At 36.1% G+C, this 22,110-nt stretch overlaps 1 protein-coding gene across 1 annotated transcript; it reads left to right on the top strand.

The window, feature by feature from the left end:
• The first annotated feature begins 9,118 nt into the window (after nt 1-9,118).
• LOC113279939 lies at nt 9,119-9,877 on the top strand. The gene has a single exon (XM_026528577.1). The coding sequence runs from the start codon at nt 9,119-9,121 to the stop codon at nt 9,875-9,877; it is 759 nt and encodes a 252-aa protein (XP_026384362.1).
• Nucleotides 9,878-22,110: the final 12,233 nt, after the last annotated feature.

Below are 22,110 nucleotides of genomic sequence, written 5' to 3'. Positions count from 1 at the left end.
TATTATCAAATCCATGGTGAGGACACTGAGATAGGAGATCATTGAATCGCTCTAAAAACCTATAAAGAGACTCTCCCTCTTGTTGCACACTAGCACACTAATTTTCTGCCTAACAGCTGCAGTTTTATGCTTAGGGTAGAATTTCATATAGAAGGCAGCATAAGTTCCTGCCATGTTTCAATTCAGACGGTAGGTTGTTAGCCAGGTCTTGGCTTTATCTCTCAAGGAAAAGGGAAACATCTTAAGTTTCAAGACTTCATCAGTAAGGTCTTTTATTCTAATTGTCCCACAGATTTCCTCAAAGTCCCTAATATGAAAATAAGGGTTCTCATCATCTTTTCCTAAGAATATAGGGATCATTTGAAGAATACTAGGTTTTATCTCAAATTAGCCGTAGTGGCTGGCAATTTAATGCATGAAGCTCGGTTGGTCCTAGTTGGGAACATGTAATCTTTCAAAGTTGCCATCGCTGGCACAACAGAAGTACTAGGGGTACTTTCCTCACAAAGAGACAGATTCTCAAAACAGAAGTTTCCAAAAACAGGGCTCTCAAAAGAAGAATCTTCGAGCTCCCTGCTTAAATCAGAAGAACTACTAGGTTTTTCGCTAATCAATCGACCTAGAGTATCTCTTTTCCAAGCCCTATTAACAAAATCGGGCATACACTAAAAAGAATTCAAAAAGAAATAAAAAAAAATCCTAACAGGAAGGTTCTAGCAATCACACAGCAGGCTGACTCGAATTTACCACACAGCAAACCTAAAGATTTCTAGCAAACAACAAGCATGATGGCTCCACTTAGATTGTTTCTAGACCAGCTTCTAATCCTTCGAAAGGGAATTCGTTACAATTTGAGCAAACCCCTCTGGAATCAATCCGAGTTAAGCAAGTTGAATCGAGGCGAGGGAAGCTCAGTGGAGCTTTGATACCCAAAACCTCACCGATCCAATGCGGCGCAGTCACGCATTCAACTCGCAGAAACCGTCAAGAACTTCGAGGTGTGCTTAAAAGAGTAACCAATATTTTTCGAATGATTGTCCTGTTAAGCTCGATACCCTATAGGTCTCTTTCTAGTCCAAATTTTAGGCTTAGGTTCGCTTTAGGTTTCGTTTTCCTAAGGCGGGCAAGAAGGGAGCGGTGATGAAATCCGAACCCTTATCTTATATGGTCCAGTCCTTGCCCTTTACTAGGAATTTAAAAACAGTCCATATTCAAGTCCTCAGCATATATTCACCTTAAGGAGTCCAGTAACCCGCTTGCAGGAGATTCGCGGGTGTTTAGAATTTTACCTCCCGTACCAGACGGGCGAAGAACCGCTGAAGTCGACTCGGGCCACGACTCCTATGCCGTGTGCGAACCCGAGGGGCCGAGACGATATTGTAATCGTCGTCCTTCCCTGCAAACAGTTTATATTTAAGGGTACCCTTCCGTAGGGTTTAAAAATAAAAATAAAAATGTCCCAAAATTAATGTCCAAAGTCCATAAAAAAAAAAAAAGAAAGAAAGTCTAAAAAAAAAAAAATTACAAAAATAAAAATGTCTCTCTTTTTTTTTCTCTTTTTACAAAATAAAGAAAATCTTCTTCTTCGCTCCTTTAGCTTTGCTTTTCGCTCCCAAACTTTAAGTAAATCACCACAAGCTTTGGCAAATTTATCTCTCGCTCCAACTTCAAAAATCTGCAAGGAAACAAAAAAAAAACCAAAAACGTAAAGAAGAACAAAATAATAAAAAAAAATCTAAAAAAAATGCTACTAAACACAAGGCCCCGGCGGCGCCAAAAATTTGATGGTTTTCAAATAGTAATTGTAGTAGTGGTAAAAACAGGGTCTTTTCAGACTTGTGAAGAAAACAATTTTTCTAGATTTAAATTAAACAGGCAAATAAATAAAATAGTTCAAACCTTTAGAGAAAATACCAAGACTAGGATTCCACCATTAACCAATTAAATAGTAAATTCTAAATAATATTCATGCAATTCTATCTTTAAAAATAATTCTAATATTTGCCTCAAATATATTTTTGAAGTAATAATTGTAATCACAAAATAAAAACATCAAAAGTTTTTAAAACCCAGCATGCTTCATCAAAAATTCACAACTATTCAATAAAAACTAATATTTTAAATTCAATTCCATGCAAATAATCAAATAATAATATTGCAAATAAATAATAAAATTAGAATTATACCAATCAATATGGACCAATGGCTTCCTCCGTCGTCTCGGCTAATGGGTTTAGCTCCTCATCCCAAAGACACACTCACAAGATGAATTCATGGCTAAAATAGGTGTTTTTATTGATGAATATAAGATGAAACAGAAATTTGCAACGCTGTAATGGTGTTACAGCGCCACTGTTACAAAGGGGTATGGTAATTTAAGACTGCTGTAAACGATAACTATCTACTGCTGTGAAACAACAACAGTGGTAGAAAATAAGTCTGCTGAAGAACGACTGACTCTGCGAGTCTGTTCTTCGTGTTCTTCAGAAGCTTTAATGGCAGCAGCAGCAGCAGCGTTGTCTCCTCTATAATTGCTTCTCCTAGGCTCTCATCGACTCTAAACTCTCTCCTAAAGGTTTCTAACCTTTCTTTGATGTAAACCAACACTTATATAGCCTTCAGATTCCCTAGAAACTCGATCAAATTCGAGAATAAATCTCTTATTCTTCACGTGCAGTTTGAACAATAATTCCATCTGTCGATCTTTGTATGCGTCTGTGAGCTATTCTATTGCTCCCAAAATCTTCTCTGACTTGAACTCAACTGTTTTGAAGTATATCCCACGCAAGAATCTCTCCCAAATCTTTCAAACCAATTCAAAACCCTAAACAGGGACCGTGTGCACTGTCTTGACTTTGTGTGGATTTTCTGACTTATCCAGCCCAATTAGATGGGTCTAATCGCTTCTAACAGGTCCCTAATGTCTTGTAGAGTCCGTGGGTACCAAATTTGCCCATTGAATCGCCTGCTAGGTCGCTCAAATCCTTGATCCAAAACTGTTGACGCTGCTGCCTTTTTTCCCGCCAAAATTTTCTTTTGAATTTGAGAAGTTGACCTCCCCTTATCTGTGGCTGGTCTCCCTTTAGCAGATGCCTGGAAATGGGTCACCCTTAGTAATTAGGTTACCCCTTATCCAAAATCAAGGGTCCGTATAGCAAGTGTCCTCTGGGGCATTTTCCGCATTTTTTTTCGGGGTTCCTCCGGGGTATTTCTGGGATACTTCCGGTACACTTCTGAGGCGCTTCCGGTACGTTATCAACGGAGGTCCAAATGCCACATTTTTACCAAATTCGCCGCAAGAGATTATTTTCCAAAAACACCTACAAATACATAAAATAACCAAATAAGTACAATATCGAGTACTAACAATATATACAAATGAGCTATATTAGACACATAAATGCGTCTATCAATCCACAAGAAAGTCGGATTGGAAGACAGGTGGGTCGCCTATGTCGAAGTGTTGCATGAAGATCTTCAATCTATAATTGTGCAATAGGACTTACTTATCAAGTTGGATTTGTAAAATACCATTCTCCACCATCGGAAATATGTCCAAAATTTCATGCGAAGCTTTTCTATCGTGAATCAGAGAATTTTTGTTATGGTCAGGGAAAAATATCTTTACCATTTGTGGAGCCACCTATAGAACTTTTGGAGTTGTTTGATGATCAGGGACCAAGAGGGAAAGAGTTTAGGATCAACATTAGATCTTATAATCGTTGTTTTTCGCTTATTTCGATGGGGGTTTACTTTGATAAGGACCTCGCCGACGGTATTGAAGGAGTTTATACTTTCCGCATTCAAGGTCAACTTTACCATAAGATAGGTAGCCTTTTACCTTCGGATAAAGCACCTCGACCGCAATATATACAAATCTATATTATAAGGGACAATGGTGTTTATACCAATGGACGGTTATCTACAATTTAGTTATATAAAGGACAGTCTGGATTCAACGATTAATACAGATTGACACTCTCCTCTTCGGTTGGATATCTACAGTTTGGGCGTATAAAGAACGGTTGAGATCGCACCTTATATATATAATCACATTTACACCGTCCTAATCTATCAGTTCTCGCTGGAATACTTATACTGGACTACATTATTTTCGAATTTAATGTTCGGAGCATTTCAGAATTTAATGTATGGAGCGTTTCAATTTTTTGTTTATCAACCCTGTCTATCTTCCTTGTTCCCTGCATCGTCTGTTCATTTTCTTCGTTTTATAATCTTGGAGACTCTTCTTAATCCTTCCTGATAAATAAAAGACTCCTCTTAATCCAATTTCCAGGGTTTCGTCATTCCTTATGGCGATAACGTGATTTGTACGGTTAGGTCTTTAATCCCTTTACATGCAGAATTCGGAGCTACATTTAGTGTCAAAAGGAAGTTTAGATTTGGGGATTATCAAAACAATGGTGAGATTAAGTTCGGATCATGTGGGCTTAATTTTATTCTTGCTGAGATAAATTTTTCATAGTTGTATATCATGTGGAATTACATTGGCTATATGATCAATGGTTGATTTTGTTCATGATTTCAAAGTTCTGACCATTTAGTTTTTTTTGTAGTGGTTGTTGGTGTGCTGAATTTATGTATGGTACTGATTTGGAAATTTTTTCCTCTCAGGATTTTGGGTGTACCTTATTTAAGATCCAACTAGTGTAATCTTAATCGTGTGGACAAAGTTAGAGATTTCAATTGAAAAGAGTTCATGAAGAGAAGATGATCATTTGCATTTCTAATAAAGAAAAGGTAAACTTTTGCTCATCCTTTGTTCTGCTCGAGCTTTGTTTCAAGAGAGTTGAATCTTAAGTAAAGTAAGTTAAAAATTTGCTTAGATGAATTTAACTGCGGCTAAGAACAATTGATAAGTTAGGTATAGGAATGTACAGCAAATATGAAAATGCAAGTGACCATCTTCAATTCATGAGAAGAAATTGGGATAAAATTTATCCTCTGTATGATATTATAAGTTGATTTTTTTTTCTTTGTTATTCCCTTTAATTTTTTTTTTTGAAATACGTTATTCAAATGTTTGTTCGTATGTATAAGTAATTCATGAGAATAAATTGGGTCCTCTCTATGATATTGTAAGTTGATTTTTTTCTTTGTTCTTCCCTTTAATATTTTTTTTTTTGAAATACGTTATTCAATTGTTTGTTCGTATGTATAAGTAATTCTCATTTTTTCTAAGACAACTGGGAACCATCTAGAAATCACTTGGAAAGTGGTAATCAAATTTACATCTTGATTTCAAAAGTTAGGCAAGAGTTCAAAGCCACATGGTTTTTCAGTGGAAATTTGAAAATAACCCATAGATAGTTGAGAAACTACTAATTCATCAATTTTAACTATACTAATCTCAATTCGTTATTCTTTAGATTGGCAATATAAATATGTCGGAAGTGGCTTGAAATTACAGGAAGTTTTTAAATGCATTGTTGGTGATTGTCCTGCTTCAGGAAGGAGTGTAATCTATGATGCACTTATGACTAATCTTATGCAGGTTCATGCTTCATTTTGAAGTCTCAGCACCATATCGGGTCAACTATATTTTGCTGCACTGGATAGTAAGACGAAACGGATTGCGTGGTTAGGATAGTAAGACATTTGATGCACTAGATAAAGTGGTAATCAAATTTTCTGTTAGTTTAATTTCAAGATGATATATCGTATTTCAGTTGTGATGCATTATTACTATCATCTTCCCTAAATTCTCAATTTAGTTTGGGAAAAAATTCATCATAATTAGAAATAGAGAATTAGAATTAACTGTTCACAGAAAATGTGTGGCGCTTATCTGTGTTTTTTTCATAATCCATTTGATAACGTGTGGTGCAGAGATCTGGCTTCATTTTTTATGGAAAGATTATCCTGCTCTGCCTTTCCAGGCTAGCATAAATAGATCTTTTGGCAAGGTAATTTACTTAAAGGTAACTTTGATTTTTTCCAGTAGTGTATGTCAGGGTCTTAGTTGTTCTCCTTTTGTAAAATTTTATGGTTTAACTTGGAATTGTATTTTGGCTCTTTTCTTCTTTTACATGTGATTTTTCTTTGTTTTTATGTTTAGTAATTTAGGATTTTGTAGCTTTTCTCAACTAATTTTCTTTGTTGTCCCAATGATTTCGCAATGGCATCTCAACTCAGATATACCTCTGACAAGAAAAATCAAGTTGCCGCTCAAGCCTACACCATTTGTATAAGTACTTGATACTATATAAGGTATGAGCCTTGAGTAGGACACTGTTTTAGTTACACTTAAAGTGAAGTATGTTTACCATAGGGTTGCACAAAATAAAATCTAAGTATAGGACAGTAATCATTTTGTTGTCACTTCGAATGTAAATATAATAAAGCATTTGTGTATTTGGCGTTTGTCAAGCGTTATTGACAACTTGCACATGAACATGAACATAATCCAATTATAGGGACGTCACTAACAATTGATCGGTAAGCGGGAAACTGGGATTTATATCTATCACCTATTCCATAACCGCTTGACTAATGCGTAACCTCCCAGTTTGGACGCTTAAGCATGCTAAAATGCTTCTAACCTGATGGCAATGTTACTTTATGCATCGTATGCTTTGTGTAATCGATGACTATGTAGGGATTTTTATTTTCTTAATGCGGACGTGAAGGCAACCTGGAAAGCTTTAGATGGATCGACAATCTTCTGTTGAGGTCACAAATCTTTTGTGTCTTCGTGTGATTCGCAGTTTTGCAGTAGATAACATGCACAATGATGCCTTATTTGTTTAATCATGCCAAAAAAAAATTATTCCACATTGACTTGGTTCTTCTATTTTTTGAATGATTATCCTGCCACCCTTAAACCCCTTACACCAGGTATGACAATTGATGTTGTTGAAGCTTCGGGCACTTCATGACCTGGAGAAATTGTTCCAGCATCTAATAGGGGTACTATGAACATGAAACACGTAGTAAGATAATAATAAATAGGTTACACATATTGACTCATTTGAACTGTTATAGCATCCACCACTCAACTGTTTCGGCTGCAACCATATCTTCGTGTATGTGGATTAAGGCTGATGATGCAAATTTCATGCTCTCTATCTTTGTTAGTCATTTTTTGTTTTTTTTACTTTCTTTGTTCTTTTTGACGAGGTAATCGTCACTTTGAAAAATGAGAAACTCAACCCCGTTCAGTCACGATGCGGGTTATATCCTAGTATATTTCTATGACACAGATCAGGAGATTAAGTGGAGGACGAACGAAGGTAACGATGTGTTGGATAGAGATGTGTTGAAGCTGTTAAGGGAAATCTTGAATAGACATAATAGCTTTGTCCATGTTTTTCGTCAAGGTTCAGAACGAGAAGATCTTTTGGATTGCCAGTTGATTATTAAAGAGCAACATAAAGATAGTTCCAGTACACTCTTCCAAGTGTTTCTCAGGTTGCGGCTATTGTGCCAATAGGTGATGAAAGTTACAAATATATCGAACGTGAATTAGTAGTGCAGACAAGGGGTGAGAATCTCTTACAGGTCTTTGAGACAGGTGGTAATTACGATCCTATGCAATATCCATTTTTACTCCCTTATGGAAGCTACGAATGGGACATAAATAGCAAAGATGCCAATGGAAGAAAAATGTCATGTCGTGGATATTATTCGTACATTCTGCAGGTATTAATACAGTTTTTGATTAAGTAATCTTTTGAATTCATGTTTTTCCTGAAATATGACACATCATTCGCTATATCTTGCATCATATCTTCTCTAGTGTGTTTCTGAATATTACTTTTGTAGCTATTAAATAATACATCCTATAAATCCATAGTCCTGAACTCACATTTTTGATCAATTTTTGGGTGTTTGTATGTCTTTAAATTGTTGGACAGATCCGAAACACTCATGATTCACTTTTTCTTTGAGGTGGACGATTGTTGCAACACTACGTTGTGGATAATTGGGTTAAAATTGACTCTGCCAGACTCAGATGGATTACAGGTCATCAGAAGGAAATAAGGGCTGAAATATACGAAGGACTACAAGATGCACAAAGAGCTGGCGAAACCAGTGTAGGTAAGTTACAAATTGAATACATATGCGCATTTTTTTCTTCCTAAAATCAAATTCAAACTGAAAGCTTCATAATACACTTTAGTTTTAAAAGAAAGCAATACACTTGGTATGTTTTTAATTTTATATCCTAAGTACATCAAACATGCATGAATTCTTGATACGTTTTTTTGTCTCAATAGACAAACTAGGCAAAAAGATAGTACTACATTCTTCATACATTGGTGAGCCACGTGATATGTACCAGCGATTCCAAGATGTGATGGCATTGGTACAGAAATATAGGAAGCCTGATAAATTTCTTACAATGAATTTCAACCCACTATGGCCCGAGATTGTAACTAATTTACGTCCCGGTCAATCTGCATCGGATAGACCTGATTTAGGAACTAGAGTATTCCGTGCTAAATTTGAAGAGTTGAAATAAGATATATTTAAAAAGAATGTACTGGGAAGAGTAGCTGCTCATGTTCACGTGATTGAGTTTCAGAAAAGGGGTCTACCTCATGTCCATATGTTGATCATTTTGGAAAAAGAAGACAAGTTACAAGGTCCTGATGATTATGATTGCATAGTTAGAGAATAAATTCTTGATAAGAAGAAAGAGCCCGAGTTGTATAAGTGTGTGAAAAAATGGATGATTCGTGGTCCGTGTGGCAGCAAGTGCATGAGGGAAGGAAAGTGCAAGAGAGGGTTTCCGAAACAGTTTTTTGAATGTACCGTGCAAGGTAAGGATGCTTACCTAGTCTACCAGAGGAGAGATGATGGAAATACTATACCGATGAGTAAAAACTTCATAGCGGATAACATATTTATGGTACCTTAAAATCCTTGGCTTCTTCAGAAATATGATTGCCACATCAATGTAAAAGTTTGTTTCACTGTCCAAAATGTGAAGTATCTTTACAAGTACATCTATAAGGTCCCATATTGTATTTCCTTTCGAGTGCAACATGTGAAGCCAGAAACCGATAATAACGAGGTAACACGTTATATCAATGCAAGATGGTTGTGTGCTCAAGAGGTAATGTGGAGAATATACATGTTTGCAATGAATAAGATGTGTCCATCAGTTCAACGATTGCAGTTGCATCTTCCCAAACAAAATAGTGTCATGTTATACGAGCATCAAACAGTCGATGAGGTCTTGGAAAATGAAAGGAATTCTAAAACGATGTTGACTGAGTATTTTGTTACAAATGCAAGTGATCATATGGATAGGCGATGGTTGTATCGAGAGTTTCCAGAACACTACAAATGGGATAAAGCAATTATGAAATTGCAGAGAAGAAGAACAAAACAGAGGGTCAGTGGTATGGTATATTCTGTACCCCCTATTGCAGCTGAAAGGTTTTTTCTGAGGCTCATACTTATGCATGTTAGGGGTGCTACTTCATATGAAAATTTGTTGACAGTTGAAGGCAGAATATGTCAGACATTTAAAAATGCAGTCGAGGCACGAGGATTGTTGGAAAATGATAACAGTTTGAGGGCATGTATGGCCGAAGCAGCAACAAACAAAATGCCATCTGCTATGAGAACTCTTTCTGGTAGCATATTGGTTTTTTGCAACATAGTGGACACCAGAAAGCTCTGGGACGAGTTCTTCAACGTCATGGTTGAATATTATGCAAGTTCAAGTGATACAAGCTCCGCATACTTATCATACCGTCTTCTTAGAGAGCTGAATCATATGCTTCATCAACATGGCAAGCGCCTAAAAGATTATGATCTTCCAGCAACTGTCGGCATATTAGACGACAATTTACAGGTGTCTGATTTGATCGAAGAGGAGGTATCCATTCTGGTTTCCGAATAAGATATGATGAATGTGGAAAAGTTTAAAGAATATCGGTCCAAGTCTTATGATGCAATTATGGTTGTCGTCCGAAGAAAAGAAAGTATAGTCTTCTTTGTTGATGGTCCAGGAGGTACCAGGAAGACTTTTCTCTACCGTGCTATTTTGTCGACAACTACGTCTGGAGTAGCAGCTACTATGTTACCTGGTGGAAGAACTGCACATTCAAGATTCAAGCTTCCATTTATCCCGACAACAACTTCTACATGTGACATCGTTAAAAATGACAAGTTGGCTAATCTTCTCCGTCAAGCTACTGTGTTACGTGGGATGAAGCTACCATGGCACATCGATATTCTATCGAGGCATTCGATACGACTATGACAGATATAACGGGTAACAAGAAGTCGTTTGGTGGTAAGATTGTTATTATGGTAGGTGATTTCCGATGGGTTCTTCCAGTTGTACCTAAAACTATAAGGGGGCAAACGGTTCATTCTTGTCTTACCATGTCGCCTCTGTGGAGACATGTATAGGTTCTTCGTCTGAAGAATAATATGCGTGCAGTGGGAGATACGTCTTGTTCTGATTTCTTGATGCGAGTTGGTGATGGAAATGAACTTTCTGTGGAAAATGACATGATAAAGATGCCAGATGATATTGTGATACCCTGGACTGGTGAAGATTCAATTTCCCAACCGATACGTGCTACCTTTCCCGACTTGGCAGATAATTCTGAGGATCAGGATTACTTGCTTAACCGGGCACTTATCACACCACTGAATGAGCATGTTGATAAGTTAAATGATCGAGTGATTAGCATTTTTCTCGGACAAGAGCATAAGTATTATTCATTTGATTCCGTGGAAGATTATTTCCAAAACCTCTATCTTCAAGAACAGTTAAATGGAATATCTCCTGGTGGTTTACCTCCTCACGAGTTGAAACTGATGCTAGGAGCACCCTATGTTACTGAGGAATGTTAGTGCCAGGAGCGACTTATGCAATGGTACTAGGATTATCATAAAGAAGTTCTTTCCAAATTGTATCGATGCAGTGATCCTTAGTGGAAATTCAGCGGGTAAAAGAGTATTCCTCCATAGGATGTCAATGAGCCCGTCAGAGAATCTTGAGATACCGTTCAAGATAATTCCCAAGCAATTCCCAGTAAGTATGTGATTTGCATTCACCATCAACAAAGCACAAGGACAAATAATTCAAAACACCGGTATTTATCTTCTTGAGCATGTCTTCAGCCATGGAAAGTGGTATGTTGGGCTTTCAAGGGGTGTTTCCAGCAACAACAATAAGGTGTTAATCAAAAAAGAGCGCATTGCTGATGAAGTTGGAACGTTCACCAGGAATGTTGTGTACAAGGAAGTTCTCACGTCATCTTAGCTTAGTTAAACAAAAATCAATATTGTAATGTCTTGCGAATTGATGTTGTCCGCAAAGCCCTTAGTCGTTGCATTTGTTTTTTACTTTATGGTTTTTTCTTTTCCTATATTATTTTAGTTATGCTTTCATCCTACATTTTGGTGTCTATTGTCTATGAATTTTTCACTCGCTGAAATGTAAGTTGATAGACGCATTTATGTATCTAATTTGTCCTAAATGTTTCGTATCGTTGGTACTCGTTTTCGTCCTTATTATGGTGTTTTGTGTATTTTTAGGTATTTTTGGAAAATAAATATTGTTGGAAAAATCGGCTCGAAAAATCACTCGGAACACCCCCGGAGGACACTTGCTAGTCGGAGCCCAGATTTGGTTAAGGGGCACCCCAGGTCACCCCCAAAACAGGAAGCTGCTATTCGCACCCCACATCTGGTTAGGTGGACACCACCTTCTTCGTTTGAACTTAAAAAATTGGCGGGAAAAAAGAGCAGCTCTTTGGTGAATTTTTCGATCGAAATTTGAAGGATATCTGGGTAGACTAAAGGGCTGAAACTTAATGGGTAGTTGTGATATGTCCTAACAAAGCTGGTATGGGTGTTTGTTTCGATCAAAATTGGCTGGAAAATCCGTGAAAAGAAAACAGGGAAGCCCGTGCATGAGAAGAATAATTCACGAGTTTTTGAAGATTTATGCGTGTTCTGCTCGTGTATGATGACTCTAGCAACACTCTGGACCGTGTAGAAGGAAAATAAAGAAGGTTGGACAGCTGCAGATGCTCGGATGAAGAAAAAATATCCGGAAAATATTTTCTTTAACTGCCGAGTTTAATGAAGAATATTGAGAATTTTGGCGTAATTAAATGGGGCTAAGGAGTATAAATATGTTGATGGGATCATAGAGAATTGGAGGGGAGAGATTGGGAGAATTTTAGAGCACCAAAGAGTCAAAAAAATCGAATTTGCAGAGAGACCACCTGCTGCTGCTGCTGCTGTCATTGAAGAACACTGAAGAACACGAAGAACGGACCTGCACCAGCTGTCGTTTTCCTACAATAATAACGACTCACACCTGTGGGTCATACATCAGGCAGACTTATTTCCTACAGCGTTTGCGACACAACTGCACCAGTCTTATTTTGTCACTGAGGGTCGTAGTTCTCTGGTTTGTAACAAATATAATTGTTACAAACCCGGTTTTATTGTATTTCTCATATTCTCATCATCTGTAAACCATTTCTGAGCATCAATGAAATTCTTTGAGAGGTTTTCCAACATGATGAGCGGCTAATTCTCTCGTAACCAAGGCAATGGATGAAGCTATTCACACATGAAGAATGGGAAACTATTTCATTTTCTCTAATATTTAATTATAATTCACTCAATCACTGCTTTTGCAGAGTTCTTAGAAGTCTACATAATTTTCTTCATTAGTTGTGATTCAATTAGATAGGTTATGCTTTGGTTAGATAATCTATGCTTAAGGGATACAATTAATTTTTGAGAATATGTTTGATTATTTGTGGATTAAGAAATAAAGGATTAAAAGGTTAATTAGAGTTATGAAATATTTGACATCATTCATGTGTAATAGTGTATTCTAGTGTCTTGGTTACCTCTCGCCCACTTTGTTAATATTTTTGTATATAATTTTATTAAATCTTTAAATTTAATCTTCACAAGTCCGAGAGTTTGCACCTCATTACTACAACATCATTGAAAATACCATCAATCATAAGTCACATATATTCTAATTGATTACAAGAGATAAAATAGTGAAACAATAATTTTTATTTTGAAGGAAGATTTTCCGCCTTAGTATTATAGTTTGTTATCCCATAAGTTTTGTAATGGAACGACAAGTCGGCAGGTACATTGCATGTGCATATTTACTAGTACAAATAATCTCAACTCCAAAACAAATTAGATACTAAAAACAATGATAACAAAACAAATAATCCCAATTAAAGTTTCTTCTAACCTTGTGCAATCCCCAATATATTTATACTACCAAAACCAAAACCCTAGAAAACAGTAATGTTTTGAAGAGGGGGGTAATTAAATAAACTCACTTAATAAAAGGAGACCACCAAAAACACCAGCGAGAGAAAAGTGAACAGTTCGACGTACGATTAGATCAAGACAAGCATCCCATTTTGCATCCAAATTATATTTTGGTGGAGGGATTTGTTTGTTTTCTCCCATTGAAACACACAAAATCTCAGTAACTTTCTTCGTAGTATTCTTACTTACTTTTAGGTTTTCTTTCGATAGCTCGCTTCATATTTGTTTTGTTTCAATGAGAGAAAATGAATAGAAAAAGAAAACCAGAAAAAAGTTAATAAGTATAAGGTATTGTTAGTAGTATAGTGCTTATAATACAACCCTATTTAAGACGCCTGATGTGTATGACTAAAGATACCCACAGATATCAAAGCCATATGAGAATCAAGATGCGGTTGGTTTTCCATGGTTTGAATAAAATGCTACAACAAAATCACTCAGTATGTGTGCAGATGTGCACACTACCGGAGAGGGTAAATGTTTAAATCCACATAGGATATACGTCAATTTTACCTAAAATCCCTTTTCTATTCCTAGCTCTTTTTAAGCCAGTGTATAGATGATGTGGTTCACTTGTGAGTTGATATCCTTTAAGTAAATGTTTAGTTTTGAACATTCACTTACAAGATGTGAGCCCATCCTAGTCAGCTTTTACATGACGACATACTGATCGATGTCGTACGCGTCAAAAATAAATTATTTTCTCACTACTCAAAATATATTATATAGCAAGGGTAAGAAAAGATCATTCCCACAGAGAGGTATTGGTTGTCAATGTGTTTCGGCTTCTTATGTAAAGCAAGGAGGGATTTTTCTGATTTTTATGTAAAGTAAATTATACTAAAAACAAAAAAGGCAAAGGAAACACGCAAATCAAGATGTAAAGATATTGGTTAAGGATTTCGTTCTCATTCACAGACATGTTCTTGTCTTCATAACTAGAATTGATATTTAATCTCCCATTATCAAAATTCCTAGAATACCTTGTCGAAAGGATATCCCGCTAATTTTCCAACATGATGAGCGGCTAAATCTCTCGTAACCAAGGCAATGGATGAAGCTATTCACACATGAACAATGGGTAACTATTTCATTTTCTCTAATATTTAATTATAATTCACTCAATCACTGCTTTTGCAGAGTTCTTAAAAGTTTACATAATTTTCTTCATAGTTGTGATTCAATTAGATAGGTTATGCTTTGGTTAGATAATCTATGCTTAAGGGATACAATTAATTTTTGAGAATATGTTTGATTATTTGTGGATTAAGAAATAAAGGATTAAAAGGATAATTAGAGTTATGAAATATTTGACATCATTCATGTGTAATAGTGGATTCTAGTGTCTTGGTTACCTCTCTCCCACTTTGTTAATATTTTTGTATATAATTTTATTAAATCTTTAAATTTAATCTTCACAAGTCCGAGAGTTTGAACCTCATTACAACAACAACAATCAAAATTAATATCATTTTGGCGTCGCCGACGATGATTTGTGCTTAGGTAGAATTTTTAGGTTTTTTTTTTTATTTCATTTGTTCTTTTTACGTTTCTTTGGGTGTGTCTTTGTATTACAGGTTTGAAGTTGGATACTAAAGACTTGGAATCAAAGCTTAAAGCTAAAAGAGAAGGAAAAAGACAAAGCAAAAAAAAAAGCGAAAGAAAAAAAATTAAAAAAAAAAAGAGAGAATTTATTTATTTTTTTTTTTAGAGACCTTCCATTTTTTGTAATTATTATTATTTTTTTTTTTATTTCTTTTCTTTTGCACTTTATTTGGACTTTGGACTTGGACAATTATTTTATTTTTTTTAAACCCTAAGGAAGGGTACATTAAATATAAAACTGTTTGCAGGGAAGGACGACGATTACAATATCGTCTCGGCCCCTCGGGTTCGCACATGACATAGGAGTCGTGGCCCGAGTCGACTTCAGCGGTTCTGCGCCCGTCTGGTACGGGAGGTAAGCTTTCGAAACACCCGCGAATCCCCTGTCAGCGGGTTTATTGTATGCCTTAAGGTGAATATATGCTGAGGATTTGAATACGGTTGTTTTAATTTCCTAGTAAAGGGCAAGGCCTGGCCAAATTAAGATAAGGACTCGGATTTCATCACCGTTTCCTTCTTGCCCGCTTTAGGAAAACGAAACCAAACGCGAACCTAAGCTTAAAATTTTGACTAGAACGAGACCTATAGGGTAACGAGCTTAGTAGGAAAGTCGTTCGAAAAATATTGGTTACTCTTTTAGCATACTTCGAAGTTCATGATGGTTTCTGTGAGTTGAATGCGTGACTGCGCCGCCTTGTGATAGCGGTGAGGCCTTGGGTATCAAAGCTCCACTGAGCTTCCCTCGCCTCAATTCAACTTACTTTGACTCGGATTGATTCCAGGGGTTTGCTTAAATTGTAACGAATTCCCTTTCGAAGGATTAGAAGCTGGTCTAGAAACAATCTAAGTGGAGCCATCATGCTTGTTGTTTGCTAGATTTTATAGGTTTGATTTGGTCGAGTCAGCCTTGTTTGTGATTGTGTAGAATTCCCTTGCAATTAAGAATGTCGAACTGGTATGATAGAAGCCAATACAATGATTATCGACCTGAATTTGAATATGGACATCATCCTTTTATGACCATGTTGGGAATAGTGGTTGGGAACGCCATCCTTTGGAAGGATATGGGTCATACCCTGGTGAGCCCAATTACTATCCACACATGCATCAGTCTTACGAGCAAGAAGATTATAGTACTAGTTCTTCGTCTCTAGAGGATACAATCAAACTATTGAAAAGTAGTCCTTTTTATGATCCCTCTGTTCCTATTCCTCCTTTAGAAGAGTCCCTCAGGAGTTAGCTGAGTCGACGCGTAAGTTAGCTGAGATGAATAGTGTAATTATAGACGAAAGAACTACAATAATGAGTGAACTTTTATAGAGGATCCCTCAAGCTGATGGCTGAGACGAACGAAAGACTTGCTCGAAATAACTTACTTTCCAATATAGTGTTCCAATAATACCCTTAAATGAGATAGTTATTTACATAATCAAGATAACAAGGTTAGAATTGGTACACTACTTGTTTTGATGAGGTTCGATCTTTTTCATGTTATTGATGATTATGATGAGGATAGTGGATGGAGAATCATACTTATGTAGGAATAGTGATCAGGAAATGGTTACTCCAATTGAGCTTTACAATGATAATATTATTTCTAGTTCAAATCCAAATAATTTTAATAATTATTCACCTATTCAAAAGGACGAGGATTTGACTAGAGATACCCTCGTTTTAGACGATGTAGTATTTCCTGTTTACAAAGCCGATAATGATTTAGAGGAACGAGTTTATTCTGAGAATAATGTTTTAGAGTCTAGCGATTTAGAAACAATAGTCTTAGACGAAGAAGATGAACTCGTAGAGATGAGTGAGGATGAACCTGACTTAGAAGAATCAATTGACCATTTCCAGGAATCTGATGACCTAGAAATTAGGGAAGTTGTGACTAGTCTTTCTAGAGACACATAAAACTCTAAGTTTGGGGGTGATTATCATTCTCCATGTGCTTTAACTCTTAGAAAGTTCCCTCGTGTAGGACTTGACATTTATGCCTCAACCATATTACAAGATTATCTTCATACATGTTTTCTCGAACCTAATGATGTCCATAGAGAAGCTCAGTTGTTAGAAACCCATCCTCTGGTTGATGTGGTTAACCCAGGCTATGATACCAAGATTGACTTTGTTTTCCCACCAAAAGATTTTCTTCCAATTGTGGGAACATATGATTTTCAGATATGTCGGATATTAAGTTTTGAGACTAAACCTAATTACTTTAGGATATTAGGGTCGACACATTTTCTTAAGAATGACCATTAATATGGTGAACTTTGTGAGTCAAATCTAATTGACTTAGAGGATCCCCAATGATTCAGGTTGTTGTTATGTGCTTCTAAGTTCTTAGTTGAGTTTTTCCAGACTATAATACCTGAATCGGATCTTAGCTTTGAGGAAATCCAACCGATGAAAACCTTTTATTTAGACCCTTTTATAGAGCCTGAACCTGAACCACAACTAGATGTAGTTGTCTTAAGCAAGGGTATGTTCGGTATCTTCTTGGTCTGTTGCAGTTTTCTCTTCTTGTGGGTAACACTTTTTGATCCAGATGACCCACAGTTATTCCGGCTACTACTATATGATTCTACGTGGTGACTAATCCTTGCTTAGTCTGGCTGAAGACTTTAAACTTAGCACTTCTTGGGAGGTAACCCAATATTCATGCGACACGGTAATATATTTCCTTATCTCTTTTGCTTCATTGGTAACAGTTTCTCCTTGTTCATGCTTTTAATTTCATCTTTAGAACATTGAGGACAATGTTAGATTTAAGTTTGGGGGTATGGGAAAAAGTTCTTAGTTGCAATAAATAAGCTCCAGAGACTAGAAATTTATGCTTATTAAGGTTGGCACTAACTAATCTAAGTGGATGGAAGCATTTTGGTTGTAGGATTTGAGGAACCAATCTGATTAGATGGAAACATCTAAAGAGTCTATTCATAAAAGCATAGAGCTCAGGTGTTAGAAAAAGAAAACATGGTAGTTTCGCCATATCCTCGTGATGGAAACATCGAAAGAATCCTGATCACTTCTTTTTTCTTTTCTTTTTACCATTACTAGGGTGAAATAGAGTGACTGAGATGAAAAAAAAAAATTGAGACCAGACCACCAGACCAACCGGAATAAATACAATAAAGTCGACCACTGGTACCCTTGTATATGCTAGTTGAGTTGACCTAGAGTTAGGATTATCGGCCACTGGTTCCCTTATATTTGCCAGTGTGTTGATATTAGTCCAGACCAGTATCTCAGTCCATTAGGATAGGTTCACCTTAGTCAACATCATCCACATTTTTCTCTACATCCATCTTCTTAATCTATCCATGTGATTGGTTGACTCCGGTTTATGATGTCCAGAAACTATTTGAGTAGAGCTCTGTCACTTTATATGAATTTTAGTATGCTTGAGTGCAAACTCGTGCACAAAAATTGGAATTTCGCATCAGGGTACTTCCTCCTGTAGTCAATAAGTATGCCAACCAATGAGATTCTTCAGTGCCTTCCAAGGTTCTGCATAGATAGTTAGGGTCTGGAGTAATGGTTTTGTGGGCACACCTCTGGTAAACCCTAACGAGATTAACTCGGTTTTATTTATTTTTTATTAGTTTTGCTCGAGGACTAGCAAATAATAAGTTTGGGGGTATTTGATAGACGCATTTATGTGTCTAATTTGTCCTTAATCTTTCGTATTGTTGGTACTCGTTTTCGTCCTTATTATGGTGTTTTGTGTATTTTGAGGTATTTTTGGAAAATAAATATTGTTGGAAAAATCGGCTCGTAAAATCACTCGGAACACCCCCGGAGGAAACTTGCTAGACGGAGTCCATATTTGGTTAAGGGGCGCCCCAGGTCACCCCCAAAACAGGCAGCTGCTATTCGCACCCCACATCTGGTTAGGGGGACACCACCTTCTTCGTTTGAATTAAAAAATTGGCGGGAAAAAAGAGCAGCTCTCTGGTGAATTTTTCGATCGAAATTTGAAGGATTTCTGGGTAGACTAAAGGGCTGAAACTTAATGGGTAGTTGTGATATGTCCTAAAAAAGCTGGTATGGGTGTTTGTTTCGATCAAAATTGGCTGTAAAATCCGTGACAAGAAAACAGGGCAGCCCGTGCATGAGAAGAATAATTCACGAGTTTTTGAAGATTTATGCGTGTTCTGCTCGTGTATGATGACTCTAGCAACACTCTGGACCGTGTAGAAGTAAAATAAGGAAGGTTGGACAGCTGCAGATGCTCGGATGAAGAAAAAATATCCGGAAAATATTTTCTTTAACTGCCGAGTTTAACGAAGAATATTGAGAATTTTGGCGTAATTAAATGGGGCTAAGGAGTATAAATATGTTGAGGGGATCATAGAGAATTGGAGGGGAGAGATTGGGAGAAGTTTAGAGCACCAAAGAGTCAAAAAAATCGAATTTGCAGAGAGACCACCTGTTGCTGCTGCTGCCATTGAAGAACGCTGAAGAACACGAAGAACGGACTTGCACCAGCTGTCGTTTTCCTACAGTAATAACGACTCACACCTGTGGGTCGTACATCAAGAAGAATTATTTCCTACAGCGTTTGCGACACATCTACAACAGTCTTATTTTGTCACTGAGGGTCGTAGTTCTCTGGTTTGTAACAAATATAATTGTTACAAACCCGGTTTTATTGTATTTCTCATATTCTCATCATCTGTAAACCATTTTTGAGCATCAATGAAATTCTTTGAGAGGTTTTCCAACATGATGAGCGGCTAATTCTCTCGTAACCAAGGCAATGGATGAAGCTATTCACACAAGAACAATTGGTAACTATTTTATTTTATCTAATATTTAATTATAATTCACTCAATCACTGCTTTTGCAGAGTTCTTAAAAGTCTACATAATTTTCTTCATTAGTTGTGATTCAATTAGATAGGTTATGCTTTGGTTAGATAATCTATGCTTAAGGGATACAATTAATTTTTGAGAATATGTTTGATTATTTGTGGATTAAGAAATAAAGGATTAAAAGGTTAACTAGAGTTATGAAATATTTGACATCATTCATGTGTAATAGTGGATTCTAGTGTCTTGGTTACCTCTCGCCCACTTTGTTAATATTTTTGTATATAATTTTATTAAATCTTTAAATTTAATCTTCACAAGTCCGAGAATTTGAACCTCATTACTACAACATCATTGAAAATACCATCAATCATAAGTCACATATATTCTAATTGATTACAAGAGATAAAATAGTGAAACAATAATTTTTATTTTGAAGGAAGATTTTCCGCCTTAGTATTATAGTTTGTTATCCCATAAGTTTTGTAATGGAACGACAAGTCGGCAGGTACATTGCATGTGCATATTTACTAGTACAAATAATCTCAACTCCAAAAAAAATTAGATACTAAAAACAATGATAACAAAACAAATAATCCCAATTAAAGTTTCTTCTAACCTTGTGCAATCCCCAATATATTTATACTACCAAAACCAAAACCCTAGAAAACAGTAATGTTTTGAAGAGGGGGGTAATTAAATAAACTCACTTAATAAAAGGAGACCACCAAAAACACCAGCGAGAGAAGAGTAAACAGTTCGACGTACAGTTAGATCAAGACAAGCATCCCATTTTGCATCCAAATTATATTTTGGTGGAGGGATTTTTTTTGTTTTCCCCCATTGAAACACACAAAATCTCAGTAAATTTCTTCGTAGTATTCTTACTTACTTTTAGGTTTTCTTTCGATAGCTCGCTTAATCTTTGTTTTGTTTCAATGAGAGAAAATGAATAGAAAAAGAAAACCAGAAAAAAGTTAATAAGTATAAGGTATTGTTAGTAGTATAGTGCTTATAATACAACCCTATTTAAGACGCCTGATGTGTATGACTAAAGATACCCACAGATATCAAAGCCATATGAGAATCAAGATGCGGTTGGTTTTCCACGGTTTGAATAAAATGCTACAACAAAATCACTCAGTATGTGTGCAAATGTGCACACTACCGGAGAGGGTAAATGTTTAAATCCACATAGGATATACGTCAATTTTACCTAAAATCCCTTTTCTATTCCTAGCTCTTTTTAAGCCAGTGTATAGATGATGTGGTTCACTTGTGAGTTGATATCCTTTAAGTAAATGTTTAGTTTTGAACATTCACTTACAAGATGTGAGCCCATCCTAGTCAGCTTTTACATGACGACATACTGATCGATGTCGTATGCGTCAAAAATAAATTATTTTCTCACTACTCAAAATATATTATATAGCAAGGGTAAGAAAAGATCATTCCCACAGAGAGGTATCGGTTGTCAATGTGTTTCGGCTTCTTATGTAAAGCAAGGAGGGATTTTTATGATTTTTATGTAAAGTAAATTATACTAAAAACAAATAAGGCAAAGGAAACACGCAAATCAAGATGTAAAGATATTGGTTAAGGATTTCGTTCTCATTCACACACATGTTCTTGTCTTCATAACTAGAATTGATATTTAATCTCTCATTATCAAAATCCCTAGAATACCTTGTCGAAATGATATCGCGCTAATTTCCTGATTTCATCAACAAACACATTAAAAGATGTGAATATGAATTCTACCAAAAGAATAACCTAACGCCTTGCGCTAATCAAGTTCAATTCCCATGGAGCATTAAGATTCATGAAATTAGGCTAATCAATGCAATCGAAATACATTGCGCAAACAATTTAACAAAGGTCATGGTTCACATATGATTACAAAGATGTATCAGTACAAGTTATAACCATATTTATGCTACTTGTGTTCAAGGATTATCGCTCGATGAAAAATCCTAAACTAGCTTTAAATGTGATTACAAGTTCTACCAATTTGCAACTTGACAAAACACACAATCAATCATGTTGTAATACGTCAATCATAACAACTATATTTTCGGAGAATCATGAACGATAAATATGAGACAAAACTAATGTATTGAATCAAAGAATCATGTTATGTGAAATCCAACTCAAACCTTAAACCAATAATAAAATTCTAGCTCATGTTCATGGAGTTCATAACAAGAAGAAAAAGAAAAGCTTTCATGTTTCTAAACCTTAAAACAAAAGTAAAGGAATAGATAAAGATAGAGTGAGATAACTTTTCTCTTTTATAGGTGCCCAAGTAGTAAAATTCCCGTGCATAGAATCCCCTGCTAATCTGTTACCAAAACTAGTCAAGTATAGCCGTGAAGTTGAG

This window comes from Papaver somniferum, chromosome 5 (genome assembly GCF_003573695.1).
Source record: "Papaver somniferum cultivar HN1 chromosome 5, ASM357369v1, whole genome shotgun sequence".
Taxonomy (NCBI): Eukaryota; Viridiplantae; Streptophyta; class Magnoliopsida; order Ranunculales; family Papaveraceae; genus Papaver; species Papaver somniferum.
This window is presented reverse-complemented; position numbering and strand designations above follow the sequence as displayed.

Coding starts and splice junctions, on each gene's coding strand:
- LOC113279939 (XM_026528577.1), top strand. CDS start 9,119: ATGTGTCCATCAGTTCAACGATTGCAGTTGCATCTTCCCAAACAAAAT.